General features: G+C 36.6%; 1 protein-coding gene and 1 non-coding gene across 4 annotated transcripts in view; one reads left to right on the plus strand and one right to left on the minus strand.

The window, feature by feature from the left end:
- Positions 1–27,677, plus strand: part of TTC17 (tetratricopeptide repeat domain 17) — a 118,042-nt gene that overhangs the window by 20,233 nt on the left and 70,132 nt on the right. For all 3 annotated transcript variants that reach the window (XM_045557848.1, XM_045557849.1, XM_045557850.1), the window contains exons 3-15: positions 3,201–3,370; positions 4,048–4,159; positions 4,666–4,797; positions 11,667–11,776; positions 12,379–12,523; positions 12,972–13,111; positions 14,547–14,707; positions 16,738–16,850; positions 18,961–19,107; positions 21,024–21,139; positions 21,295–21,460; positions 22,642–22,719; positions 22,853–23,077. In XM_045557848.1, coding sequence (XP_045413804.1) covers positions 3,201–3,370; positions 4,048–4,159; positions 4,666–4,797; positions 11,667–11,776; positions 12,379–12,523; positions 12,972–13,111; positions 14,547–14,707; positions 16,738–16,850; positions 18,961–19,107; positions 21,024–21,139; positions 21,295–21,460; positions 22,642–22,719; positions 22,853–23,077 — 1,815 coding nt within the window. The remainder of the gene's footprint in view (positions 1–3,200; positions 3,371–4,047; positions 4,160–4,665; positions 4,798–11,666; positions 11,777–12,378; positions 12,524–12,971; positions 13,112–14,546; positions 14,708–16,737; positions 16,851–18,960; positions 19,108–21,023; positions 21,140–21,294; positions 21,461–22,641; positions 22,720–22,852; positions 23,078–27,677) is intronic.
- LOC123643105 lies at positions 9,723–9,784 on the minus strand. Its single transcript, XR_006736668.1, has one exon. It is a non-coding gene; the product is annotated as a U7 small nuclear RNA (small nuclear RNA).

The raw sequence follows: 27,677 nt of genomic DNA on the forward strand, positions 1-27,677 counted from the left end.
CAAGATCTTGCTCTGTCACCCAGGCTGAATGAAGTATAGTGGTATGATCATAGCTCATTGTAACCTTGAATTCCTGAGCTCACATGATCCTCCCAGCTCAACTTCCTGAGTAGCTAGGACTACAGGAGCACACTGCCACACTCTGCTGATTATTATATTTTTTTATAGAGGTGGGATCTCGAGTAGGCTGGTCTCGAACTCAAGTGATACTCCCACCTTGGTTTCCCAAAGCCCATATCTAGGATTACAGGCATGAGCCACTATGCCCAGCAGACATTCTTACCTTTCAATACACACAAATAATTTACTATTCGGTTTAAAAATCTGAATATGAAAGTGAAAATTTTTACTAAATAAAAAAAATAGATTGATAGAATAGATTTAATAGCCATGCTTGCTTAATGATAGGGATACATCCTGAGAAACGTGGTGTTAGGTGATTTTGTCATTATGAGAACATCATAGAGTATATTTACACAAACCTAAATGGTATAGCATGCTACACACCTAGGCTGTATGATAAAGTCTATTGCTTGTAGGCTACAAACCTGTATACCATGTTACTGTAGTGAATAATATAGGCAATTATAACACAATGGTGAGTATTTGTATATCTGAACATAGAAAATGTACAGTAAAAATATGGTATTATAATCTTACAGGATCATCATTGTGTATGTGGGATCTTTTGTTGACCAAAACATCATTATACATTATGTAGCACATGACTGTAATTGATAAAATTATGACCTCAGGGTTCAGAAGGATTTCTTAAAGAGAAAGCACAAATAATTAAGAAAATAGTTGACAAAGATGCCCACCTTAAAAGCTTCTCTTCAGCAAATCACACCATGAACAAAATTTAAAGATTAGCTATAAACTGAAAGAAGATAATTTGCAATGCATGTAACTGATAGAGGATGAGTTTATAGAATTATTCTTTCCGTAAATTTCTATAAATCAATTTTTTAAAAAAGAAAACCTAGGGGAAAAATGGGCAGACTTGAACAGTCAGTTCATAAAATATCTCATAAACATATGAAAATATGTTCAGTCTTATTAATGATTATATTAGTTGATATAGCATACATTTTGTTACAGTATATTAGTCAATTTTTGTGTTGGCAACAAATAGTCCCAAAAATCTCAGTGCTGAGGTGGAGACTTAAGGAAGAACAACAAAACAATATAAGCCAGGTTAAAGTTTCTACTGAAAAGTAACATATATCATCTCTGCTCCCATTTTATTGGCCAAAGTCAGTCACATGGCCATGCCTGAAGTCAGTAGGGATAGAGCAGTTTACCTACAGGAAAAGGGTGTGGAAGGAACGAATAATTGGAAACAGATCATAGGATCTGTTCCCTTTAGTAACAACCCAAAAAATCTTAATAGCCAAACAATAAGGTCATGCTAAATGATTATTTTGGGCTCTGTCTGGGATCTGTACCATGTCATTCTGATCCTTAAGTCAGGACCCAGGACAGAGCAACCACTCTCTAATATTGTTCTCAGTAGCAGAGGGAAAAGAAAGAACATGGTGAAGTATACACTGACTCTAAAAAACCTTCCCTATAAAAGGGTCACATGAGACTTCTCATGTTACGTTGGCCAAAGCAAGTCATGTTGCCCAAGGCTGAGTCCAGCAGAACAGTGATGTATGATCTCGTTAGGAGGGAAAGGATATTTGTGAATGGTAGTTCAGTCTATCACAATAATACGGTCTACCACAATAATTATAGTAAGATAATGTTTCATACTCAACAGATTGACATAAAAAGTATGACAAAACCAAATGTTGTTAAGATTGAGGGGAATGTAGGTATTACGATCTACTTATTGTTGTAAGCAATCTGAAGAGCGGTTGACAGTGTCTAAATAAACTGAAAATGTGTTTCCCATATGACTCTATGTTTCTACCCTTGCTAGAACTTTTACACATGAGCACATGAGACATTTATAAGAATATTATAGCATTTTTAATAGCAAAAAAATTTAAAAGAAGTATCCTGTTTACAAGAAAATGGATAAATACATTTTTATACATCCACTAAAATAAATCTAGAACTATACTGATGTAGATAACTCTCAAAAACATAATATATATTGTTTTTAAAAAATGAAGGTGGAAGAGTGATATATACAGTATGATACCATTTATATAAAATTTTAAAACTTGAAAAGCAAAGTTATATGTTGATTTGGGGTACATACTTACACAATGAAAGTTTGTTTTTTGTTTTTTTGTTTTTTTGGAGACAGAGTCTCACTCTGTTGCCCAGACTAGAGTGCAATGGCATCATCATAGCTCACTGCACCCTTAAATTCCTGGGTTCAAGCAATTCTCCTGCCTCAGCCTCTCAAGAAGCTGGGACTACAGGTGTGTGCCACCACACCCAGTTAAGTTTTTTATTTTTTGTAGAGATGGGGTCTTGCTCTTGCCCAGGCTGGTCACAAACTCCTGGTGTCAAGCAATTCTCAGGCCTTAGCCTCCCAGAGTGCTAGGATTACAGGTATGAGCCACTGCACCTGGCCTGAAAGTAATATTCTAAGATAGAGTAATATGGTAATATTTTATAAAAATATACATGGAAATGATATATAGATTCAGGATAGTGGTAACTTTGGTAAGTTAGGGATTTAGAACCAGTAAAGAAGAGCTTTCATTAACTACTTTTTAAAAGTAAAATACTGAAGCAAATAAGATAAAATGCTAGCATATGATAGATGTAGGTGGTAGAAACATGAATATGTATGTTATTCCTCTATATGTTTGAAAAAATATGTATTTTACAATTGTGAAGAAATCACCTGGAACACCCAGGTAGCAGTAGCATCATGCTTTCTGTCTTGAAGGACTGAAACAACCTGGTGGGTTTGAACAATTCAGGGAAGTTTTAATTGCAGAGCCATTCTGTGTCAGGGAAGTTGGCACATGCACTTTATGGGTAGTCAGAGATCATATTATGAAGGCATCTGTGTGCCAGTATGATAAATGTCAGGTTCTGTTACTTTCTGTGTGTGGACATCTTTTTAGAGAAGCTTATGCAAGTTGAGTAAATTAAGGGCATTTTGAGAATCCTTGTCTTCCTTCGGAGAGTATCCTCTGACTTCTTTAGCAATCATTAAATTCTTTTTCTTCACTGGTATTTGGACTGAAATATTAGAAGAATCCATTCTATTCTTATTTTCTTCTCAACAGAAACAATTGGTTGCTCAAAAAATTCACATAGAAGAAAATGAGGACAGAGACACAGGACTGGAACAAAGACATAATAAAGAAGATCCAGACTGCATCAAAGCCAAGGTGCCCTTAGGGGACCTGGATCTGTATGATGGCACATACATAACTCTGGAGAGCAAAGACATCAGGTAAAGAGATTCTCTTTGGAAAAATAAAATTGTTTTTTTCCCCAAACAAACCTTTGTCAAATCAGTAATAAATTATTTCTGTAATAAGAATAAGCTTCAAGCACAGATGAGTTTATTGGAATTCAAAAGTTCAAAATACATACTACATGTAAAATTCTTAGAAATCAATTAAAATATTTAACATCACAGTAGAAAATTGAATAATTTATAGTAAAGAAAAACAGCAAACTACAGATGGCCAAGAAACATGTTGGAAAAGTATTTCTCAAAATGGTACAAATAGGTACAAATTAAAACATTTAGATAGTTTTTATCTACCAAATTGGGAAAAACAAATTGGTAACTAGTAAAAATGTAGAGAGGCTGCCAATGGAAGTGTAAATTTGTTTAACATTTTTAGAAACAACTTAGCAGAGTTATACTAGTTTTTTAAAGTCCACAATCTTAACATTCTGTGACCTACTTACTATTTTCCCTCTAATTCTTGACTTATTCCCTTTAAATTGAACTCCCAAAATATTTGACTGTTGATGGCAGCCATGTGGAAAAGTATGAAGTTGACTAATACTGGTTGCAAAGTTGAAATGCTATGAGAATATGGGAAAAATCTGACGTTTCTTAAAGTATTGTTTATCTCACCTTTCATTCATTTATTGCTTCTTGCTGCTTGATTTTAGCCCTGAAGATTATATAGACACAGAATCTCCTGTCCCTCCAGACCCTGAGCAACCTGATTGTACTAAAATTCTAGAACTTCCATATAGTATACATGCTTTTCAGCACTTGCGAGTAAGTAGAGAACTTTGCATCTTTTTCATTTGGTCTCTTGCTTATAAAAACTATTTTTCTTTCATCTGCCCATCCAGACAGCTTTATAATTTTACAAACATCTATTTTTTTTTTGAAACAGAGTCTTGCTCTGTCTCCCCAGCTAGAGTGCAGTGTCATCATCATAGCTCACTGCAACCTCAAACTCCTGGGCTCAAGTGATCCTCTTACCTCAGCCTCCCGAGTAGCTGGGACTACAGGCAGGCACCATGACACCCGGCTAATTTTTCTATTTTTAGTAGAAGTAGGATCTCGCTCTTGCTCAGGCTGGTCTTGAACTCCTGACCTCAAGTGATCCTCCTGCCTCTGCCTCCAGAGTGCTAGGATTACAGGTGTGAGCCACTGCACCCAGCCTACAATCATCTATTTCTTAAAATTCCTTCAAAATAAATACTACAAGATACTGAATTACTTGTGATCTTTTATATCCTTTGACTATGTTTTTTCAACCTTTTTCTTCTCTTCAGGGTGTACAAGAGAGAGTTAATCTTTCTGCACCTCTATTACCTAAAGAAGATCCAATCTTCACATATTTATCTAAAAGGTTAGGAAGAAGTATAGATGACATAGGTCACCTCATTCATGAAGGCCTACAGAAGGTAAGTCGTCAGTGACTTAGCCAGGAGGCTCTGTGTCAATACAAGATATTTTTCTCTCAGAAAATACCTGCCTAGCTTATTTTTGTCCGGAGGATGACTTAAAATTATTATTACATTAATGTAGATTGTATAGTTTGATGCTAGGGAGAAACTCGTCTCCTATACCAGGAAGAGACACTGAAAAGTTTTATTTAAACTAATTCATGAAAAACAAAATATAAACTGTTAGGATTGGGTTTTTTGCAGGAGAAATGTTGTCCTGGTTCTTTGGCTCCTTGTTTGGAAGAATTGCAAGCAGGGCCAGTGCAACGGAGTGAACACAGACAGGAAGCAGTTCCACATAAATAGCTTTCATTGTAGAAAAGAAGGAAGAAAGAAGAAAGCTGCACACTTGTAGAAAAGAAGGAAGCTATACAAAGTGAAAATACATTTCAGATGGAGGAAGGGGTCAGTCTCCACAAGTGGAGAAAGATGTTAAGGACTTTCAGGTGGTTTCCTTTTTTTGGCCTGGTATGGGGGAGGGCTTCCAAGAGGTGTGGGTTGTTTCCAGATGATTGATACACGTGATTGTCAGGTGTTCTGTGTTTTCCTGCAGTCCCTTCCCTTGATTGGTTCCCAGCTTCTTTACCCCTAGGAACTGCCCTCTCGGTCTGTGTCTGCCACCTGCAGATTTGATCTCTGCCTAACATAAACTAGTATAAGCAACAGGGCTTATAGGCTAGATTATATATATATAGTGTGAAAAAAGATTTAACATTTTGTCTTTGGTATGTCTACACACAACACATAGATTATCACTATTCTCTGAACCAGAGAAAGAATCACCACCAGCAAAAAAAAATCTTCTATAATTTTTTTTCTTTTTCTTTTCTTTTCTTTTCTTTTCTTTTCTTTTCTTTTTTTTTTTGAGACAGGGTCTCTTCTGTCACCTGGGCTAGAGTGCAGTGGTGTCATCATAGCTCACTGTGATCCTCCTGAGCTCAAGTGATCCTCCCCCAGCCTTCCAAGGGGCTGGGACTGCAGGCACTGGCTACCACACCTGACTAATTTTTCTGTTTTTTTGTAGAGATGGGGTCTTGCTCTTATTCAGGATGGCCTTAAGCAATCCTCCTGCCTCAGCCTCCCAAAGTGCTAGGATTACAGGCAGAAGCCAGTGTGCCCAGCAACTCTTATATAATTTTATTTTAAAGAAACATCTACTTTTAAAAAATGAAATAGGGAATTATATAACAAGACCCAAGAATTTAAATGTATCTGTCATTCAGGATGACATGTGGGAATTTAGAAAATGGTTTTCATTCTTCTCTATGCCTAAGGAGTATCATAAAATGCAGGTTAGTTTTTAAGCAGTATTAATTATAGTGGTATAAAATAAGATGTGTAATTGCAACATTTGTGTACAGTTTGTTGAAATACATAGCTCTGTGTATTGAGGAGAAGTTCTGAGATAACAGTAAGAAAATAGTTTGACTTTCAAATGCATTATACGATTATTTTTATAGCTAAGTTACCATCTGCATCTTTTATTTCTGAAGGTAATGTAAAACATTTGCATTCCAGAACTTGATAAGGGAAAACTGGCTTAGGATTTTACAATATCCTTCAGAGGATGGTTAGTTAAGAGTAGCCCATAGTGGTAAGTGTTCTATAGAAAATTAAAGTAGAGGGTAACTGGGCAGGGACATTAGGTTAAGCAGTTGAGGTAAAACTCCCTGGAAAGGTAAAATTTAAGTTGATACCTGAATGACAAGGAGGAACCAAAATTCAGAGATCAGAGAAGAGCATTCTAGGCCAAGGCAAAGGCCCTGAAGACTGAATGAGCTCAGGTTGTGTATTACTGTGCTTGGGCTGCTATAACAAAATACCGCTCTAGATTGTTTCTACTCAAAACATTTCTGACACCAGATGCATGGGGTTTTTTTCCTCACACCAACCAATTCTCCTGGCACCGTGTGTCCTACAGTTCAGTTCACTTCTGACTCTAACTACTTAGAGTTAGCACAGACCCCACAGGTTAACGACTCAGTCCCACAAGAGCGCCCCCACTTCAGATGCCAATTACAGGTCAAGGCCACCAACCAGCCAGCTATAAAGTCAGGGGGTTCCCATTACCCCTTCCTCAAGTTCGATAATTTTCTAGAATAGCTCATGAAACTCAGGAAACAGTTGTTACTATTATTGACTTAGTATAAAGGGTACAGTTCAGGAACAGTCAAATGAAAATATGCATAGGACAAGGTATTGGGGGGAGGGGTGCACAGAGTTTCTGCGTTCTCCCTGGCACACCTTCCTCCTAGCACCTTGATGTGTTCACCAACCCAGAAGCTCTCCAAATACTGTCATTTAGGTTTTTTAATAGAGGTTTCACTCTGTAAGCATGATTGATTACAGTATTGGCCATTAGTGATTAACTTGATCTCTAGTCTCTCTATCTCTTCCCCAGAAGGCAGGGAGTGGTAGTTGGGGGGCAGGGGAGGGGCATGGCTGAAAGTTCCCACTCTTTACTCATACCTTGTTTTTTCTGGGACCAGCACAGGTCCTGAAGCTATCTGTGGCTTACCAGCCACCAGTCATCTCATTAGCATACAGAAACACTCATCACTCCTGTGATTCCAGAGGTTTTAGGAAATGTGTGTCAGGAACTAGAGACAAAGACAAGATATACATTTATTTATACCACAGACTTGGTGGCTTAAATAACAGAAATTTATTTGGAGGCTGAGAAATCTAAGATCAAGGTGCCAGGAATTCCGTTCCTAGTGAGGGCTCTCTTCCTGGCTTGCAGACAACTGTTACTGAAAGTTTGGTACTTGTCCCCAAGGCCTCATCAGAACAAGGACAAGTGGTTTGAGGAAAAGGAAAGGGAGATTTATTAATTTGCCAGTAAATGAGGAGGCTGGAGACTCTTGTCTCAATGTGCCATAGTCCTCACTATAAGCAGAAATACAGAGCTTTTGAAGGGAGGGTTTTCAGCTTCAGGATATTGCTGTTTAAGTATAGTTGATGGTCCTGACTGACCCCATTTCCAGGGAAGACAATCTTGTGACCTCTGCCCAGACAATTCTGTTGAGACATTTTCTGTAGGACAAAGAACAAAGGATACTCCCTTACCCCTTTGATTACTAGTCTTGGTTAGGGATGAAGGTTTTAATGCCCAAAAGGGTTGGGGAAGTTTTAAAGAGATATAGCACATAAAACATTTTGCTTTTTTTCAAGCCATTACCTCTGTTATACAACCACCTTCTTTCTGTGTCCTCACATGGCTTCCCCTGTGTGCATGCATGAAGAGAGAGAGAGAGATCTGTGTCTCTCCCTCTTATAAGGGCACCAAACTGTCAACTGAAAAGAAGCCAAACTGTAAAATAATTTAAAGAGGTTTATTCTGAGTCAAATTTGAGGACCATGGCCTGGAGCCATGCCCAAGAAGCCTTGAGTAAGTGGACTTACTGTGGTGGGGTTACAGTTTGGTTTTATACATTTTAGGGAGATGGGAATTACACGTAAAGTCATAAATCGATACATGGAAGGCATACATTGGTTTGGCCTGAAAAGGTGGGACTTATCAAAGCTGGGGCTTATAGGTTATAGGTGGATTTAAAGACTCATTGATTTGTAATTGGTTGAAGAAATGAAGTTTTGTCTAAAGACTTGGAATGTTGTAAGGTAAAGAAGTCTGTTGATCAGAGACAAACCACTGGATATATGTTCAGACTCAAGTGCTCTGTTAAGTAACTAATGACCCATAGGTGTGACTTAAGCTTTGTCTTGTATATTCTTAGGCCAGTTATTGAGTTACAAAAGACATCTCCAAGAAGGAAAAGGGGACCTGATGAGATGAGTCTGGCCTCTCTTTTCATGGCCAGTAACTCAGCTTTAGGGTATTTTTGGGGTCCACTTGGCCAAGAGTGGGTCCTTTTAGTCAGCTGAGGGAGAGTTTTAAGATTTGATTTTAGTTCACAAACCCTGTGAAATTTGGTCCCCAACCCCTATGACCTCTCTTCACAGGTCTTTTAACGCTTCAACATATGAATTCGGGGCATGGGGGAGACAAACATTCAGTTCATAACAGGTGGCATGTAACCAAATTCAGGCTAATATGGCTGGAGCCTGGTGAGCAGGAGGGGCATGGTAGGGAATGAAGCCAGAGAAGTAGGCCAGCACTGTATTACACAGGGCTCTGAAAGCCAGAGTAAGGACTGTGATTCTTACTCCAAGTGTGCTGAGAAGCTAGAGCAGAGAAGCAATGTAATGCAATTATTATTTTTAAAAGATCACTGTACTTAGAGAAGTTGCTGAAGAAGTCAAAACTGGAAATAGACCAGTTAGAAGGCTGTTTCAGTAGTTCAAGAGAGAGATGAAGATGGTTTATACTAGAAATGGTTAGTAATGGAAATGGAGAGACTTGAACCATTACAGGATATGTTTAGAAGTTTAGAAGCTAATGAGTTAGATGTGGAGAATGAGGGCAAAAGAGGAATCAAGGATAAGTGCTACATTTTTGACCTGAGCACCTTGAAGGAGGAGCAGGGTTGGGGTTGGAGAAAAGAAAATAGAGTTCTATTTTGGCTGTATTAGATTTGAAATACCTATATGAGTCTAGAATTCCAGGAGAAGTTAGAGCTTGGTGCATAGATAGAGAATAATTGTTAAATAGGGAGTGCAGCCTGGGTGACAGGGAGACACTGTCTCTAAAACAAAAAAAGAAATGGGATTATATGAAGCCATGGGACTGGATAAAGTCATCTGCTGGAAGAGTGACATTTGAGAAGAAACCAATATGAGTCCTGGGGTCCTCCCACATTTAGCAGGCAAAAAAGACCACACAGGGTGTCCTGGAGAATGTGGTATCCTTAAGAGCCAAGAGAAAAAGTGTTCAAAGGAAGAAGGGAGCAATTAACAGTAACATTCAAACATTTACAGATTTGGAGAGTGTTTTTCTTTTTTTTAACAAACCTGCTAGACAAATTCTCAAAGAGCTATAATAGTTGGAGGAGACTTTATAACAAATCTTATGGAAAGATTTTTCTTTAAAGGATTGGTGATTTGAAAAAAAACTTTCTCAAAAGGCTATTGAAAACAAGACTAAAACCTTAGTCGCAAGTCAGTTGAAAAAGAATGTACTGTCCCTTAACCAACTTTTCAAGTAGTAGAAGTTGGCATGCACATGGTGCTAAAATCTTTAATTGTGTTAACGGAATAAAAGCCAAACTTTGTAAAATAATTTTAAAGAGATTTATTCTGAGCCAAATTTGAGGATCATGACCTGGGGGGAGCCATGCCCAAGAAACCTTGAGCAAGTGGACTTGCTGTGGTTGGGTTACACTTTGGTTTTATACATTTCAGGGAGACAGGGGTTGCAGGTAAAGTCATAAATCAATACGTGGGAGGCATACATTAGTTTGGCCCGAAAAGGTGGGCCAGCTGGGGGGGGCGGGCTTACAGGTTATAGGTGGGTTTAAATATTCTTTGACTTGTAATTGGTTAAAGACATGAAGCTTTGTCTAAAGGCTTGGAATGTTTTAACATAAGGAGCTGTTTATCAGAGACAAGCCACTGGACATATATTTGTTGCGTAAATTGAGGACCTGCAGGTTTGTTTTGCATACCCTTAGGTCTGTTAATGGTTACAAAGGATGTCCCTAAGAAGGGAGGGGGCATGATGAGGCATGTCTGACCTCCCTCCTCATGGCAGGCAATTTAGTTTTAGGATACTCCCTTGGCCAAGAGGGAGTCCATTCAGTCAGCCAGTGGGGGGGTGAGCCTTAAGATTTTGTCTTAGTTCACAATTGCATCACTCAAAAATCACATACTTTTCTTGAAGATAGAATATTTAAGGTAAGATTGTATTTATTTTAATCTTAAAAATAACTTTTTAAAATAACTTTTAAACCATATTTAACTAAATTTAAACTTTTTGACTACATGTAAAATAAGTATTTTTAAAATGGTTATAATATATTCAGACTATAAAAATCTATAAAAAAAGATGTAGAAATAATTTCAAAACTAGTTTGTAATGTATTCTTTTTGTTTCTTTTTTTTGAGATGGTCTCACTCTGTCACCCAGGCTAGAGTGCAGTGGCATCATAGCTCACTGCAACCTCAGACTCCCGAGCACAAGCTCTTCTCCTGCCTCAGCCTCACAAGGAGCTGGAACTATAGGCATGTGCCACCACACCCGGCCGATTTTTCTATTTTTGTAGAAATGAGGTCTCAGTCTTGCTCAGGCTGGTCTGGAATTCCTGAACTCAAGCAATCCTCCTGCCTTGGCCTCCCAGAGTGCTAGGATTACAGGATCCACCACGCCCAGCCCAGAATTTAGTTTTTAACAGCTTGAATGGTTGAATTAGATTCTAAACACAAATGAGAAAATAACAAATAAAAATTCATCTATAATAAAGGCAGAAGCCAGTCATTTGCTTAAGTTTCTACCTTCACTGAGATATTACATAAACAGAAAAGTTTATAAAATGTTAATTTTAAGAATTTCATGTTGAAGCTACTGGGATTTCTAAGTAGATGAGGTCTAAACTTCTGATGTCCTAAAATAGGACCCAGTAAGTTGTAGCCACTTGGTGGATTTTTCAGCTTTATTTCCACCTTGGAATGATAGCCTGGAGTTGGATGGTCTCTATAGGAAGATCATACCCTAAATGCACATGCTCAACTGATGATTAAGAGATTCTTTTGACAGGTATAGTTTATTTGTACTTTGTCCTCTAATTTATCATTACTATCACTAGTCTTTCTCTTCTTCATCTTGAATTTCAGAAGAGCCCGAGTATTGAAGGTGCTCCTTTTGAGCACTCTAAGTTAAAGAAACTGTATTGAGTTGTGTTTGATTGTCATTTTCTTTGTTTCATCTCTAGAACTCTTCCTCATGGGTACTGTATAACATGGCTTCATTTTACTGGAGAATAAAGAATGAGCCATATCAGGTAGTGGAATGTGCCATGCGAGCACTTCACTTCTCTTCCAGGTAAGATTCCTCCTTTTCTGGACCTGATTTTCCTGACTTTCCATATTCCTCAGGTCTGTTAAAGAAACGATACATAAGAAAACAATAAGAGCAGCTTTGCATTATGCTTGCATTCTCCTCCATCCTTGTTCAAAGAAATTAGTTCCATCACAAAAAAATCACAGATGTCAAAAAGTTCTAAGTGATAATTGTGTAATATACTTTTCATTTCCATTAAGAAAAAATGTAGATATATATGATGTAGATGCCCTGTGATTCACTTGAAACTTGAATACAGGGACCTTGACTGTAGGAATTGTCATAAATTAAGTTTAACTTTTCTTAAAGCAAATATAAGCCCTAAATACATTTTAAAATCATAAAATGTCTGCCAGACCTTACTTTTATGGCAAAATTTGCAGCTATCAGATTAAGAACCACCAATAATTTTAAAATGAAACATTATGATTATTTTAAATTATTTTCTCCACCTGTAAGTATACTCAGAGTTATTTTCCTAAGCACAGCAATTTTGAATGTCATTTTTCCTTGTCAAGTGGTTATATATATTCATAGAGCACATGCTTCTTTCCTAACATATAGTTACATCTCTCCTCTTTTAGGCACAATAAAGACATTGCCCTGGTCAATTTGGCAAATGTTCTACACAGAGCACACTTCTCTGCTGATGCTGCTGTTGTGGTCCATGCAGCTCTGGATGACAGTGACTTCTTCACTAGCTATTACACTTTGGGGAATATATATGCAGTAAATACTACTTTTTGTTTCATGAGCCATACTGGTTGCTACTTTCTTCTTTTTTTAATTTTTTTAAAAGAATGTTACTTTTTTTCCCTTCCTCCTTTGTTCTTAACAATGGAAATGAAGAAATTTGGAAGAAAAAGCCTCAACACAATAATGTGTTGTAATTGTTCTAGCATCTTGACAAAAAAGAAAAATAACTGAATTGATTGGAATTTTAACTTCTGCAGGGTACATCTCTTAAGGATAGCAATAACTTCCAACTAAACCATCCTCTAGTATGCCATCCTGTTGTGAGGATTTGGCCACTGATCAAAATAATGTTCACTGTAGAGTAAGATGTAGGTGTGATCTCAGAAATCATTATGGGGTTTGGACAGATACAACCAGGCATGGCTAACGTTACTTTCTCCTATGTGTGTGTATATGTGTGTGTTTGTTTTTGTCTCTTCAGATGCTTGGGGAGTATAACCACTCAGTGCTCTGTTATGACCATGCTTTGCAGGCCAAACCTGGGTTTGAGCAAGCTATAAAGAGGAAGCATGCTGTCCTGTGTCAGCAAAAACTCGAGCAGAAATTAGAGGCTCAACATAGGTAATTGAGAAAAAATTTCACTGAAGCACTAGTACCACAGAACCTTAGATTTGTGTAGGGTGGTATCAGTGTTAATTTGGTCGTTGGAATTAAGAAAGAAACTTCACTACTATAAATACCATCCATTTTCTCCAAGTCCTGGTGGTTTAGCATAATTCAGTGGTTGTATAGAAGACTGTCTTTAATAGCATGGATTCTAGGACCTAGGGAACTATACACAGTAATAGCTGTCTTTTAAATCTTTACGGTTTTGACCATTGATTATTTTCATGAAGTCAGATGGGGGTGGGCTACTCACTAATTCTGTTGATTACATTTTTATTTCTATAGATTACACTAAGTGTCAGTAAAATCACTTACACATGCAATATTTGATCTTTCTCGCCTTTGGCTTCTGAAGGTGGGCTATCATTATGTTAGTTAAGTGGCATTGAGAACATTATTTGGCCCACGTTTTAATCAGATTTGTGTGTATAGTAATGGAAGTCTATTGTACTTGGCCCTTGAAGTATACTTAGTAAAATATATGTTTGATTCCATAAATAATAGGGCTAGTTAAGAAACTTCACTATGTGAAGTGAATTGTTCATATCTCAGAATTAACCTTAATATTTTGAGTTCCTTTGGTTATTAGAGAATTAAACTGAACTCATTAAACTTTTGTACTTGCTTATTTTCCAGGCTGTTTAAAGCATAATGTAGTGGGGAAAAAAGGATGACAGCTTCTTATTTATAACTGGCTTCTGTTATGCTGTGTTAGAATTTGCCCTGGCTGAGCTTCTTCCAATATTAAGCTCTTAACAATCAAACTGGCTCTCTCTTACACAATCTACATAGCTCCTAAAATCTCTACATATGAATGTATTAGGTAATAAAATTTTTGTGACTAAATGTAATCAGGCAGCTGATTTATTGAAATCAGGTAGTAGAGAATATTCCTTTCTAAGGAGAGTTTCTGTGGTTTTTCCCATAGCCTGTAACCAACAAGCTAGAGTATGAAAGCAAGGCACTATGGTCTTAACTCTAACCTTGTCTTTAGGCAAAATCAAAGGAAAAAGGAGGCAAGAATTCTAGAAAGGCTTTGAATGTCAGCAGCACTAATACAATTTTATGGAGAGAAACAGAGTTGTTAAATATGTAAACTTTATATTTTGATGTGTTTTTATGGTACCTAAAAAGTGCAACACACCATTTGATGTCAAGTATTTAAGGGAAACATTTCACATTTATCTTTTTGTCCCCAACTTTTAATAAAAGAAGAGTGTTTCTTTAGCCCTGTTATTCTTGAACTGGTGGTATGAGGTTGTGTGTTAAATAGAAGGACAAAAACCCAGTAATTATTGCCAAGAACCAGAAAAATCTGTGCCTTTAACTGGGTTTTTAAAATTCATGATTTTGAAGCTCTAACTTTTTCCTGGTATTAAAAAATGTTAAGATCTCTCCAGCGAACACTGAATGAGTTAAAAGAGTATCAAAAGCAGCATGACCACTACCTGAGACAGCAGGAGATCCTAGAAAAACATAAACTGATTCAGGAGGAACAAATCTTAAGAAATATCATACATGAGACTCAGATGGCAAAAGAGGCACAATTAGGTAAGTAGTGACTCCAAGTAATTGAAGGCAGGTTAGGAGATTCGCTTCTCCATGCTTTGCTTTCAACTTTCGTGTACCCTTAAAGCAGTATAAAGTTGTGTTTATGACTTTCCTAGGTCTTAAAATCAAGATTCATCACAGAGGGTATATCAGGAGTCCTGGGGAGCTGGTTTGGTCCCCTTTGCTCTTTTTAATTTACATTTTGAAATAAGGCCAGGCACAGCGGTTCATATCTGTTATCCCAGCAACTTGGGAGTCTGAGGAGAGAGGCTCACTTAAGGCTGAGAGTTTGAGAATACCCAGGGCAACATTCCGAAACCCAATTTCTACCAAAAAATAAAAAAAAAATTAGCTGGGTGTGGTGACACACACCTGTAGTCCTCACTACTTAGGAGGCTGAGGCAGGAGGATTATTTGAGTCCAGGAGTTGGATGCTACAGTAAGCTATAATCAGGCCATTGCACTCCAGCCTGGGTGACAGAGCAAGACCCTGTCAAAAAAAATATATAATAAGAGGAAGAGACACCAGAGTTCTCTCTCTCTCTCTCTCTCCCCCTTCTTGCAACATACAGAGGAAAGGCCATGTGAGGACACAGCTAGAAGGTGGTTGTCTGCAAGCCATGAAGAGGGCCCTCACCAGAAACCGAATCTGCTGGCACCTTGATCTGGGACTTCTAGCCTCTAGAACTATGAGAAAATGAATTCTGTTGTTTAAGCCATTCAGTCTGTGGTATCTTGTTATGGCAACCTGAACTGACTAATACATACACTAACTCAGCAATTGAGCCCAAGGATGTAGAAAGTCAAAAGAGAGCCAGAAAAATTTTTTTAGAGATTTTATACATTTTTAAGTCTTTTAGGTCCTAGGAGTCTTAACAGTTGTTTGCCCATTGTGCCTTACATTGTCTTTTTTCCAACTTTAATATGCATATCGATCTCCTAGAGATCTTGCTAAAATGCAGATTCTAATTGAATGCATATGAGGTGGGGCCTGAGCGTCTGTCTTCCTAACAATCTCCCAGGTGATGCTTGTTGCTGCTGGTCTAAAAACTACACTGGGTAACAAGGACTTAGACCAAGTGAACACAAGCCAGACACAACCTATAAACAGTGCATCCAAATACTTTGGCTAACACTGGCAATAAGGCTAAACATTCTTTTTTTCTTGCTCCCTTAAAAACAAACACTGTTTCAGAAATAAGATTTTAGACTAGGAAGGAATTCTTAACCTGGGTCAATGGATTAATTTCAGGGGGTTTTGAAATCCTCTCTCAAATTATATGTAAATTGTGTATGTGCACAGTTGTTTTTTTTTTTTTTCTGGGAAAAGAATATATAGCTTTTATTAAAATATCTTAGAATCTCTGACCCCCAAAATAGAACCATTGGTCTAGGGAACTTAGGTTGTCAGGAGATCAACAATTTGGTTATATCCAGAATGTTTTGTTTCTGATTAAACCCCAAGGGAGCAGATTTGACAACACCAGCAAATAAATTAATAGAATCCCTTAAATTACACTCTTCTCCCTTGATAAATGTATTGGTCTAGAAAGCCTTAGCTGTGACTATTTATAGTCCATTTTACGATCCACCTAACAAGTTTTCTTTGCTGTTTTAAGTGTAATGAGTATGTGTAGTCCTTGGGATTACTCAGTCCGTACTAAAATGCAGCCAGATCTCTTATATTAATATAAATTTGAAACAAAATTTTGAAGTATATAAAGCAAACTGTGTCCAGAGAGATGGCCAAAGTCTCAAACAATGTAATCAATAGATTTTATAATAACGGAATGTAATTGACAGAAGATACCTCAGTGATCATCTAGTGGTGCCCCTTTGTTTTATCGGTGGAGAAATTGGGACTTCCTTAGAATGATTTAATTTAACCATTAATGAGTGTTGCTCTGTATAAGTATTCCCTTATAAGTGCTTTGCTAGGTTCTGAGGAATATAGGGTTGAAACTATAAGAAAATCACATTGGCATTTCTGACCTTTCTCATAATTTGTGTAATTTCCTTTCTTCTTCCAGGAAACCATCAGATATGCCGTCTGGTCAACCAGCAGCATAGTTTACATTGCCAGTGGGACCAGCCTGTGCGCTATCATCGTGGAGATATCTTTGAAAATGTGGACTATGTTCAGGTCTGTTTCTTGGTCTCCTCTAGTTCTTACAACCTTTTGCATATCTGAAAGTGATATCCATGTCTTTATCTCCTTGATTCCTTATATATTTGATCCCTAAAATTTGTGACTATCATTTAGATCTTTAAGATTTTGAGTATGTGTTATATTTATGAAGTCAGATTTTGTAGGGAGTACTCAGTAACTCCATGGATGCATTCTGTTTCCCAGTACTATCTGTATGTATATATGCACATGCATTTGATTCTTTTCTCCTTTACTATGGGAGTTAGAATTGGAGTATTATTACTATTTAACTCAGAACTTTAATCTCTCCTCTTAATCATTAGAGTAAGACCTCTTTAAAATTTGAGAGTTAGAGCAACCATGCTATCTTCCATCAGTCCAATTATGTTGCCTCAACCAAAAACACCAACAAAATGCTCATTATCAACAGAAAATGTTTAATAAGCACCATTGCTAGGTGCATGCTTTCTTTCATTTTCTTTCTGTCTCCACATATATAAACACAAAAATACACGCACAAATATATAAATATATATATATATATACACACACACACACACACGTATACATACCACATACACATGCCATCCTGGTCTATCTAGTTGGGAAGAGATAATAAATAAATTTAATGATACCAAATATATGTAACTGACACTCAATAGGTGATATAGACGGTAAGCACAACCAGAATTCTAAGTGTAAAAAATAGGCTACAAAATTTCAAACTTTTTGAGCGCTGACATGACTCTCAAAGGAAATGCTCCCTCTCCCTCTCAAAGGGAGTATTTTGGATTCAGATTTTCAGATTTGGGATATTCAGTAAGTATGATAAAATACTCCAAAATGCAAAAAAATCCCAAATTTGAAATTCTTCTGGTCCCATGAGTTTCAGATAAGGGGTACTCAACCTGTATTAGAAATAAAGCAATGTTTATCCTATCATAGAGAAAACCCATCATGTACCTAATCATAGATATAGAAATTTCCAGAAATAAGCTGCTAAAATAATGAGATCAGGAGAGCCTCTGTACGAGAATAAACCACAAAAAATTAGAGCCCTTTAATCTGGAAAAACCCAGACTACATTGAAAAAGTGTAAGAAGCAAAAATTAAGGAGCCATTTAAAAGGGGAAGAGGAAATATGGACCAAAAGCTTCCTATGAATTTTGTAAACCAGCTTCCATATGGGATGTTTGGCTTTCAAAAGAAGGAATAAAGGAAGACCTGATTCACACCCTCTGGGATTGTAGCTGCCTGTCTTAAAACCAAGCATTTTAAATGGAAAAAAGGGAATGTTTAGAAATGAAATAGATTGCAACTTGGACTTCTCGACAGTCTCAAGACAGACCATTTGGAGGACTGCCCTGTATCAGTGTGGCTTTTAATATTCTATAATATATTCATAAATTGTATTACCACTATATAGTCAAAGAATCCATTCCTATTCAAATTCATCATATTCATTCCTTTTTCTTATGTCTTTCCTACCTCATCCCATCTCCTTATCTAGCAAGGTTTCAGAAATACATAAGAACTATGGTATCTTGTGAGTATATCAAATATTGTTCTACTTGTTTCAGAGGAAGGCTGTTTGTTTGTGTTCTTTCATCTCCTAGTTTTCCCTTTCACCTCTCAAGCTTTTATTTGGCATTGATTGCACAATAGTCTATAATTCCTAAGTGATAGTTACATTAAACTCTTGAAAACCCTTTCTTAAGTTTCCTTGCTTCTACCCACAGCACACTAATTTTATAGGGTGGTGGTCATTTTAGTCTAGGAAGAGGAAAGGAATAATGAACATTAGCTAATCATTAAATCTAAAAGAGACTAAATCACCAAAAGGAAGCAAAGGGACAGGAAAACAATTGGTGCTGTTTTTCTCATACTCCAGTGGCAGAGTTAATCATAGCTATTCATTATCCATGAGAGAATACTGTTGGGGCATAGTTCTTAAAGTTAAAAGATCTGATTGCTTAATTACTGTCCTATTTTCTGATTTCCTACTAATTTTGAGTATTCACTAGCTTTTCTGGTTTGAGTTAAATTTTAGTCACAACTCCTTTTCCATTTCCAATTTGATTGAACTTTTCTTTTCATTTTCTAGTTTGGTGAGGATTCATCAACATCCAGTATGATGTCTGTGAACTTTGACGTTCAGTCAAATCAGAGTGATATCAGTGATTCAATCAAGTCTTCTCCTGTAGCCCATTCTATTCTCTGGATCTGGGGCAGGGACTCTGATGCATACAGGGTAAGTTAATAGAGGATGATGAAGGAGTTTTCTTAAAAGGATATGATCTCTTAGAACAGTGGCCCTCAACTCACTGATTAATATGGCCCTGTCACTGTTCAGCAAACATTTCTTAAATTTATGTTAAGTGGAATGCATTCTGCTAGGTAGCGGATGAGTAAAACACAGGCCATACCTTGAGTTCTTCTTCCCAATATGGTGGGGCTGATAGATACCCTGATTTCAGTTCAAAGGTTTTGCTCTAAGTATAATCACCAACCTTAACAAGTTTCTAAACTTGACCCAAGTGTAGGTTTATATATGCTTCAGTTACTTAATCAGCATTCTTTCATTGAGCTCCCAGCAGTGTGCAGGCAGGTACTAGCAATATAATAGACAGGCCCCTCGCCCTCCTGGAGCTTACACTATAGTGAGAGGTATAGACAATAAGCAAGTTAAAAAATATGCATTTTTAGGCTAAGAAATAAACATGTGTTAGCCGATGGGGATACCAAGGTATGAAGACGGAGACCATGTACTTTTTATTCATTACATTTTCAGAATTTTTTTTGAGACAGGTTCTTGCTATATCACCCAGGTTGGAGTTCATTATGGTGGCCTGGAGCAGCCTCATTATAGCTCACTGCAACCTCGAACTCCTGAGCTCAAGCGATCTTTCTGTCTCAGCGTCCCAAGTAACTGGGACTACAGGTGTGAGCCACTGTGCCTGGCCCCAATTTTCAAAATTTAATTGAGTGTTTGACAGAATTAATATAGCACTTAAATTTAATGATATGTAATATAAATTACCCAAAGTTTGATAGCTTCGGGATATAAGTCTAGTAAGCCTCTGGTACATGTTATTTATGTTTAGAAAAAAAATAAACATTTTACTGATCATAAAACAATTGTTAGACTTTGGTCCTGACAAAGAAAAGGTTTTAGTTCATGGAAAGATAGTTTTCGTTTTCGTTTTTTTTTTTTTTTTGAGACAGAGTCTCACTCTCTTGCCCGGGCTAGAGTGCCGTGGCATCACCCTAGCTCACAGCAACCTCAAACTCCTGGGCTCAAGCAATCCTTCCACCTCAGCCTCCCGAGTAGCTGGGACTACAGGCATGCGCCACCATGCCTGGCTAATTTTTTTTTTTCTATATATTTTTAGTTGTCCATATAATTTCTTTCTATTTTTTTAGTAGAGACGGGGTCTCGCTCTTGCTCAGGCTGGTCTTGAACTCCTGAGCTCAAACGATCCACCCGCCTCGGCCTCCCAGAGAGCTGGGATTACAGGCGTGAGCCACTGCACCCAGCCGGAAAGATAGTTTTCAATGCCAGTTTTATAAGCTTATGTGTGTTTTCAGGTAACAAGTAACAAACTCTATTTCAAATTGTCTTAAACAGAAAGAAAATGTGCCTGTTATTACAGGAAGTCCAGAGATAGGATTAAACTTCAGGTTTGGTTGATTTGGTGGCCCAGTGATGTCATCAGTTACTCATTTCTTTTTTTTTTTTTTCCTTGACTCTGCCAACCCCAGTATAGGTGTCATCTGAAAGCTTGTTTTCCTCATGGTCATAAGATGACAGTCAGCAGCAACTGGAACAACATGCTTTTTTGTTCATATGTAGCATAAGAGACTAAGACTTGCTTTTCTTTCCCAAAAACCCAAAGCAAGCCTCTCCTTGTGTCTTATTGACTCAACTGGTGTAGCGCCTGCCCAACCCTGAACCAGTCCGTGGTAAAGCAGGGAGAATTACTGACTTATACCAATAATCTGCAACAGAAGAAATATTATAGACTCTACCACAGTGTCTACATTTATCTTAATATACTACAGTTTTGTTCAGTTATCCTAGTATATTTATATTCTTTTAGAAGTTTATTTAGCATATTGAAATATTAAATCCAAAAGAATTTATGATAAACTTTGTTTCTTTATTAGGACAAACAGCATATTTTGTGGCCTAAAAGAGCAGATTGTACAGAAAGCTACCCTAGAGTCCCTGTTGGCGGGGAATTGCCAACATATTTTCTGCCTCCGGAAAACAAAGGACTCAGGCAAGTGCTGATGGATTTGGCAAAGCACCCGATTCTGCATGATTGCCACCTGGCAGTTCTTTGAGAGCACCAGCCTTGGATTTGAAAGGTTAAGTCTTAATCTCAAATCACCCAAACTTTGAAAATATGAATCTTGTTCCTTTTTCTTGTGCCAGGATCCACGAACTCAACAGTGATGATTATTCTTCAGAAGAAGAGGCCCAAACCCCTGACTGTTCCATAACTGACTTCAGAAAAAGCCACACTCTGTCCTACTTAGTCAAAGAATTAGAGGTCCGCATGGATCTGAAAGCCAAAATACCAGATGACCATGCACGAAAAGTAAGGTTCACTTAGGCTGGTGTTTATTGCTGTCCAATCTGGGTGACTTCAGGAGCCTCTTAGATGGAACAAAAATTTGATAAAAGGCAATTATTGAGCTTTAAGTGTATAAAACTGAAGGATAGAGTTAAAGAATTGGTGAAATGATTGAGAAGTCAGTCATGCTTAAAGGAGTGTCAGGGGAGTATTCCTCAGGGCTGCCATACATGAGACTACTTAAGCGCTATTCCTGTATGAGGGTTATAAAGATGGATAATATAGAACTTTGTTTCCCGAATGGGATTGGTCTAATGGAGCATTCTGATCATTTCAGTTTAACTTTGCATCCTCCAGTCCTCCAGAAGTTTGTATAAATTGAAAACTTGAAGGTTCTCTTTCCCTGGCCTTATATAGGGTCCTTAGGAATTTGTGTTAATTTGATAACCACTTCGCAAACATTAGAAGTTCTGTTTTTCTGTATTCCTATCAGTTATGTATAACTAGGAATGTTTTATTACAGTTTTGTTCAATTATCCTAGCATATTTTATGCCATTATTGTATTAGATGCCATTCCATAGATACAAATGAAAAAAATTACCTTTCTATGGAGATGATAGACCATCACAACCACCTTTTTTAAAACTTAATTTTAAAACTATAAGCAGTTACTATTAATACTTATATTTAAACATTTACTGAGGGAAAAAAAACATTATGTGCCAGACATCATTCTGGGTGGTAGGAATACAAAGAGAAACAGATCCCTGCCTCAGAGTTGCTCACAATTAGATAAATGCTGCAAAAACATTAAATAGATTAATCGGGGATCTGGTATTTTCCAGCTAAGGAAGATAGCAGATTTTATTGCATCAGATGTTGCATGCCATTGTCTTTTGAGTAATTTCTCCTTGGATTCTGGACACTTAGGTTGACTTTAATGATGTATGGTAGATACTTTAATATGTATATGTGTGCGTATATATCTTTAACTTTTTTTAGTTAAAGGAAACTAGTACGTACATGTGAGCAAGTCAACACCTGTTGTTATGACAAAGACCTCATGTTATATATATGATTATAAATATCTGTTCAAATTAGCTTTTCCTGAGGAGCTCAAGAAAAAACTACCATCTATAGAAATTCTTTTCAAATGTCTTTTCTATTATTTTCAATTGAGTCATTCTTCCTTTTGATGTTTCAGATTTTGCTTTCCCGTATTAATAACTATACTATCCCAGAAGAAGAAATTGGGTCTTTCTTATTTCATGCTATTAACAAGGTAAGTTGTTTACTTTGGCATCTGATTAAAAACTTCATAATTATAATTAAAAGTTAAAATGTATTTATTAAAAATCCTTTTTGGAACAAATACTGTATTCTTGTACTAACTGAAGTATTTTGGGGTTTTTCAGCCAAATGCTCCTGTCTGGCTTATACTCAATGAAGCTGGTCTCTACTGGAGAGCAGTAGGAAATAGCACTTTTGCTATTGCCTGTCTTCAGAGGGCTTTGAATTTAGCCCCACTTCAATACCAGGACGTCCCTCTTGTCAACTTAGCCAACCTTTTGATTCACTATGGCCTTCATCTTGATGCAACTAAGCTGCTACTTCAAGCTTTGGCCATCAATAGCTCTGAGGTAAGGTTTTATGTTTTTTTGTAGCTCCCTGTACTAAGTAGGGTAACTCAAATTCAGAGTACAATTTGTATTTTTCTATGAAGAGCATAAAAAATGTCATGTTTTCTTTTTCAGAGTCTAATTTGCGTATTTCAAAAGAGAGCATAAAAAGATTTTATTTTGTTGTGTTCATTTTTTATTTTAGATGAGTGAAATTTATAATTACACAATTAATTGTTTTTAAAGAAAGTTATGTTTAAATATGACATAGCTTTAAAAATATACTGCGACTTTTTTATGTCAGTCTGAAACATATGGTTCTTATTTTATTCTCATCACAGCATGCACACTGCTTAATATCATACTGTTTTACAACTTTAATTTGTAGATATATTTATACTATCCAAGTCAGAGCACAATTTAGAGATGATTTTGATAAGAATAGATAGGTAAATCGAAATGCATGCCCTGAGCCTCCCACATGCAGCCCATAGAGTTACCTCATTGCTTTATAGTTATTTACTGTTATCTACTCTACTATACTAAGTGGTATTTCTTTCCCTTCATAGTCTCAAAGATAATTTTCATTTCATATTTTAACATCTCTGAATCAGATATATAATTGTTGTCATAGGTTAGGTTTTATGAAATACAGTTATAATAAATATGTAATTAAATTGATTTTATATCTAATGTCTAAATGTTTATGTTTTATATCCAAAGAAACTTTTAGAGGAAGTGTTCATGAATGATTTGGGTTTTTAAGGTATCCCAAAACCGATTTTTTAAATATAAGAAGAAAATATTGCCTGTTAAGACTTTCCTTTGAAATATATAGATTCACCACTGGATTTTAATAACAAGTTTACAATCTTTATACTATGTTGCAGGTTACATTGCCAAAGAAGTACATCAAATATTTATCTAATACTTACTGTGTACCAGGTGCTGGTACAGTAGGAACAGATATGAGATATATATATATATATATATATATTCATTCTATACACGCACAGAATATGATAACATGGCTATCCAAATGGAAGGCTCAGTACAGCTGTATTCCCTTGAGACTTAGGGTTCACTTGCTACTGCCTCCAGCCAAGGCAGTTAGGTAGCATTCTTCTGCAGAAAAACGAGCTCCTTTAGAGATTAGTTGCATTTCTGTATTTTAAAATTATACTAAAATACTATAGTACTGCAATGAAAATAAAAAGATAAATTAATGGGTCAGGGTGGGAAACCCAAAAATACACCTTAACCAGCACCCCCTCATCAACTGTCAGCATTTGGAAATACTTCCTTAGAAACTGTCTTCCATGCAAATATTTTGTAATGTTGCAACTCTACAGGTAATCTTTGAAGCTTATGTAAAAAATTTTATTACTACATAGTTTCTAAAGCCATCAATTTAAATGGTTATGTAAAGGTTCAGTGAATTGGCATGCCACAACCTACTCTTCTGTTGTTGCTGACACTGTTTAGCCATTATCAATAATGGTTTTCTGCATGAAGTGTTTTCTGTATTCCAGATAATTTTCTTAGGAAAGATTGTTAGCAGTGGAATTACTAAGTCAGTAAGAGAATGAATATTTTGATGACTCTGGTACAAAATGCCATACAATCCACCAGTATATATTGGAGCAATATGTATTGCCATGGACAAGGTCTAAAAATATTTATTTCACCTGTATCTTCACCAGAATTGGACATTTGAAATAACTACTAACTTTTCTTGATTGGTGTTGGAGCCAGGCACCATACCAAGCATTTTACATGTTACTCTTGTAACTGTAACTCATTTAGTCCTCACACCAACCCTGTGAGATAGAATTTCCCTTTGATAGATGAAGAAACTCAAAAAGTTAAAATGTACAGAGAAATTAAGGGATTTACCAAAAGTCATAGAGCTTGGTTTTAAACTCAGGGAGATTGTCCACAGAGCTCACACTCTTTAGCCATGTTACACTGCCTCTGAATTTACATTTGTAAAACAAGTTTGCTTGTTTAAAAATGTTGCTTCTCTGTTGCAAAATGGATATTTTTGTCTTTTAAGTGTATTTTTAAAGTAAAAATTTGTGTATGTATTTTGCTCATTTTGTTAGAATTTAGTTTTTTAATTTTGTACAAACTCTTTATACAATAAAGTCTAACTACATCTGTCATGTGTTAAAAATATTTCTCTTTCCTTTTTTATCTTAGCGTTTAAAAATTGCCCTTTGTCAATCTTTTTGATTTTGATTTCTATTACAAGATTTAAAGTGTCTTTACAAGAGGTTTGAAAAAAATTAATTCTGTTTTGTTTTTTCTATGACTTGCCCTTTACATAGTTACTTTTCAGATATATAAGATCTTTTCCTAAGTTATCTCTGAGATTTTTGCTAGTTTTAGGTTTTAATTTTAGGTCTATGATCCATTTCAAGTTAAATTTTCTTTGTGGTTCGAGGTAGGGATCAAAGTTTATATCTACATGGATATCCAGTTGTTCCAGCACCATATCTTGAAGACTATCCTCTTCCTGTTGAGTTACCTGTTGTCACCTTTGCTCTGAACTCCAAACTTCTGTATCCAACAGTTTACTTGACATCTCCACTTGGATGTCCAAAGCACACTCCAAAACTAAAGGCAAAAACCAGATTCCTTAACACTGCCAAATTTGTTCTTCTCTGTCTCCCCCCATTTCAGGAAACAGTAAAGCTATCTATCTTTCCACTAGCTCAGGGCAAAAACTTAAAGCCATCCTTCATACCTTTCTCCTTCTCTCAGGTTCAAATTCAATCTATTAGCTAACCTTGCTGATTCTGTTTTAATTTAAACATATATCAGGGATTTCACTATTATCAACATCTCCATTGCTGTCTGACCCAAACTGCCATTATTTTTGTCTAGATGATTTCGGTAGCCTCTGAACTGATTTCTCTGCTTCTGCCTTGTCCTCCTCCTACAGTCTGTTCTCATATAGCAAGCAGTAAAATCCTTATAAAAAGTCAGATGTTATTTGTCTATTCAAATCTCTTCAGTGGCTCTCCATAGAACTCAGAGTAGAACGTAAGAATTTGTAACAGTGTAAAAGGTCATATGTGACCTTGTTACTTTTCTGATCTTATCTCTATGAGATCATTCCATTGCTCGTTTTACTATGGCCTCACTTGCCTCCTTGCAATTTTTTGAACATGCTAGGCACCTCAGGGTCTTTGCACTTTCTGTTCTCTCATGGAGTACTTCACTCCACCAAGATTCCACATAGCTTTCTCTTTCACCTCCTTAAAGTCTTATAATTACTAACTTCTCAGTAAGTCCTTCTTGTTGTACTCTATTTAAAATGACACACACACACACACACACACACACACACACACACCCATTCTAGTACTACTTACATCTCTTCCTTCTACATTTTTCTCCATTACATTTTACTCACATCCCATGCTAGACTGTAAGATTCATGAAGGTAGAAATTATCTTTCTTATTTTCTACCATATTCCCAGTGTAAAACAGTGCCTGGAACATAACATTCAGCACTTACTCTCTGGAGGAATTGATTAAAATTCATCTTTTTTTCCAAAATGCTAACCAGTTGGTCTGAATGAAAAATATTTGTACAATCATCATTCTGTTCATAGGGATAATTGCAACACTTTGTTTCCTTATGCAAAATGTAAAGACACTTTTGAAATCTATATATGGGATTTAATTTTGTATCTGGATGTGAACCACAAAATAATACTTTAAATGTAATCTGAGAGCCGCTTAAATTAGGCCTCCTTAATGTGGAGTATTTTGTATACTTTGGCTTGGTTACAGTGAGACATTTCTGCTGAACTGACAGCTTGAATCAAAAGCAAGTAGTTGGATAAATCAGAAATGTTGCTTTTTATGGGGATATATTGTGAAATTTGAGAATAAGACATTCTTAAATCTTTTAGAGTATTTTTTAATGATAAAATAAGTTTAAAACAAATGGTTTGCACACAAGCAAATACAAACAAATACTAAACGTAGGTATATTTTAGTTAAAATGGCCTAAACTGAGTACTTCGGGCTGCATATAAAAGCAGTTTCAGCATACAATTGGAAAATAGTGTATAAAATCTGCTATTTACAGTAGCATCAAGGAGACAACAAATGTTTAACAGTGCATCTAAAGAAAGATGTATTAAGCAGTCTAAGATTGCTAAGAGATAGCAATTTCACAGTGATGACAAAACATTGTTAAGAGAAAGAAGACATAAATATGGATTGAGCATCCCAAATTTGAAATTCAGAATGCTCCAAAATCTGAAATTTTCTGAGCACCAACATGATGCTCAAAGAAAATGAATATTGGGGCACTTCAGATTTTGGATGTTTAGCCAGTTAGTATATAATGCAAATATTGCAAAATCCAAAACAAAAAAATAAGCTGCAGTTTTACATACTGTAAAACCCTCCGACCTCAGACCCACCTCCCACCAGGAACCGCCGTAGAGCAGCGATCGAGCAAGGGAAGGCCCACCTGTACCCACAGCTGCTCCCGATCTCTGGCATCACTGCCCCACCCCCGCCCTCGAGATTAGCGGTGGCATCAGACTCTCATAGGAGCGAGAACTCCACTGCAAACTGCACATGGGAGGGATCCAG

Source organism: Lemur catta, chromosome 7, assembly GCF_020740605.2.
Source record: "Lemur catta isolate mLemCat1 chromosome 7, mLemCat1.pri, whole genome shotgun sequence".
Classification (NCBI taxonomy): domain Eukaryota; kingdom Metazoa; phylum Chordata; class Mammalia; order Primates; family Lemuridae; genus Lemur; species Lemur catta.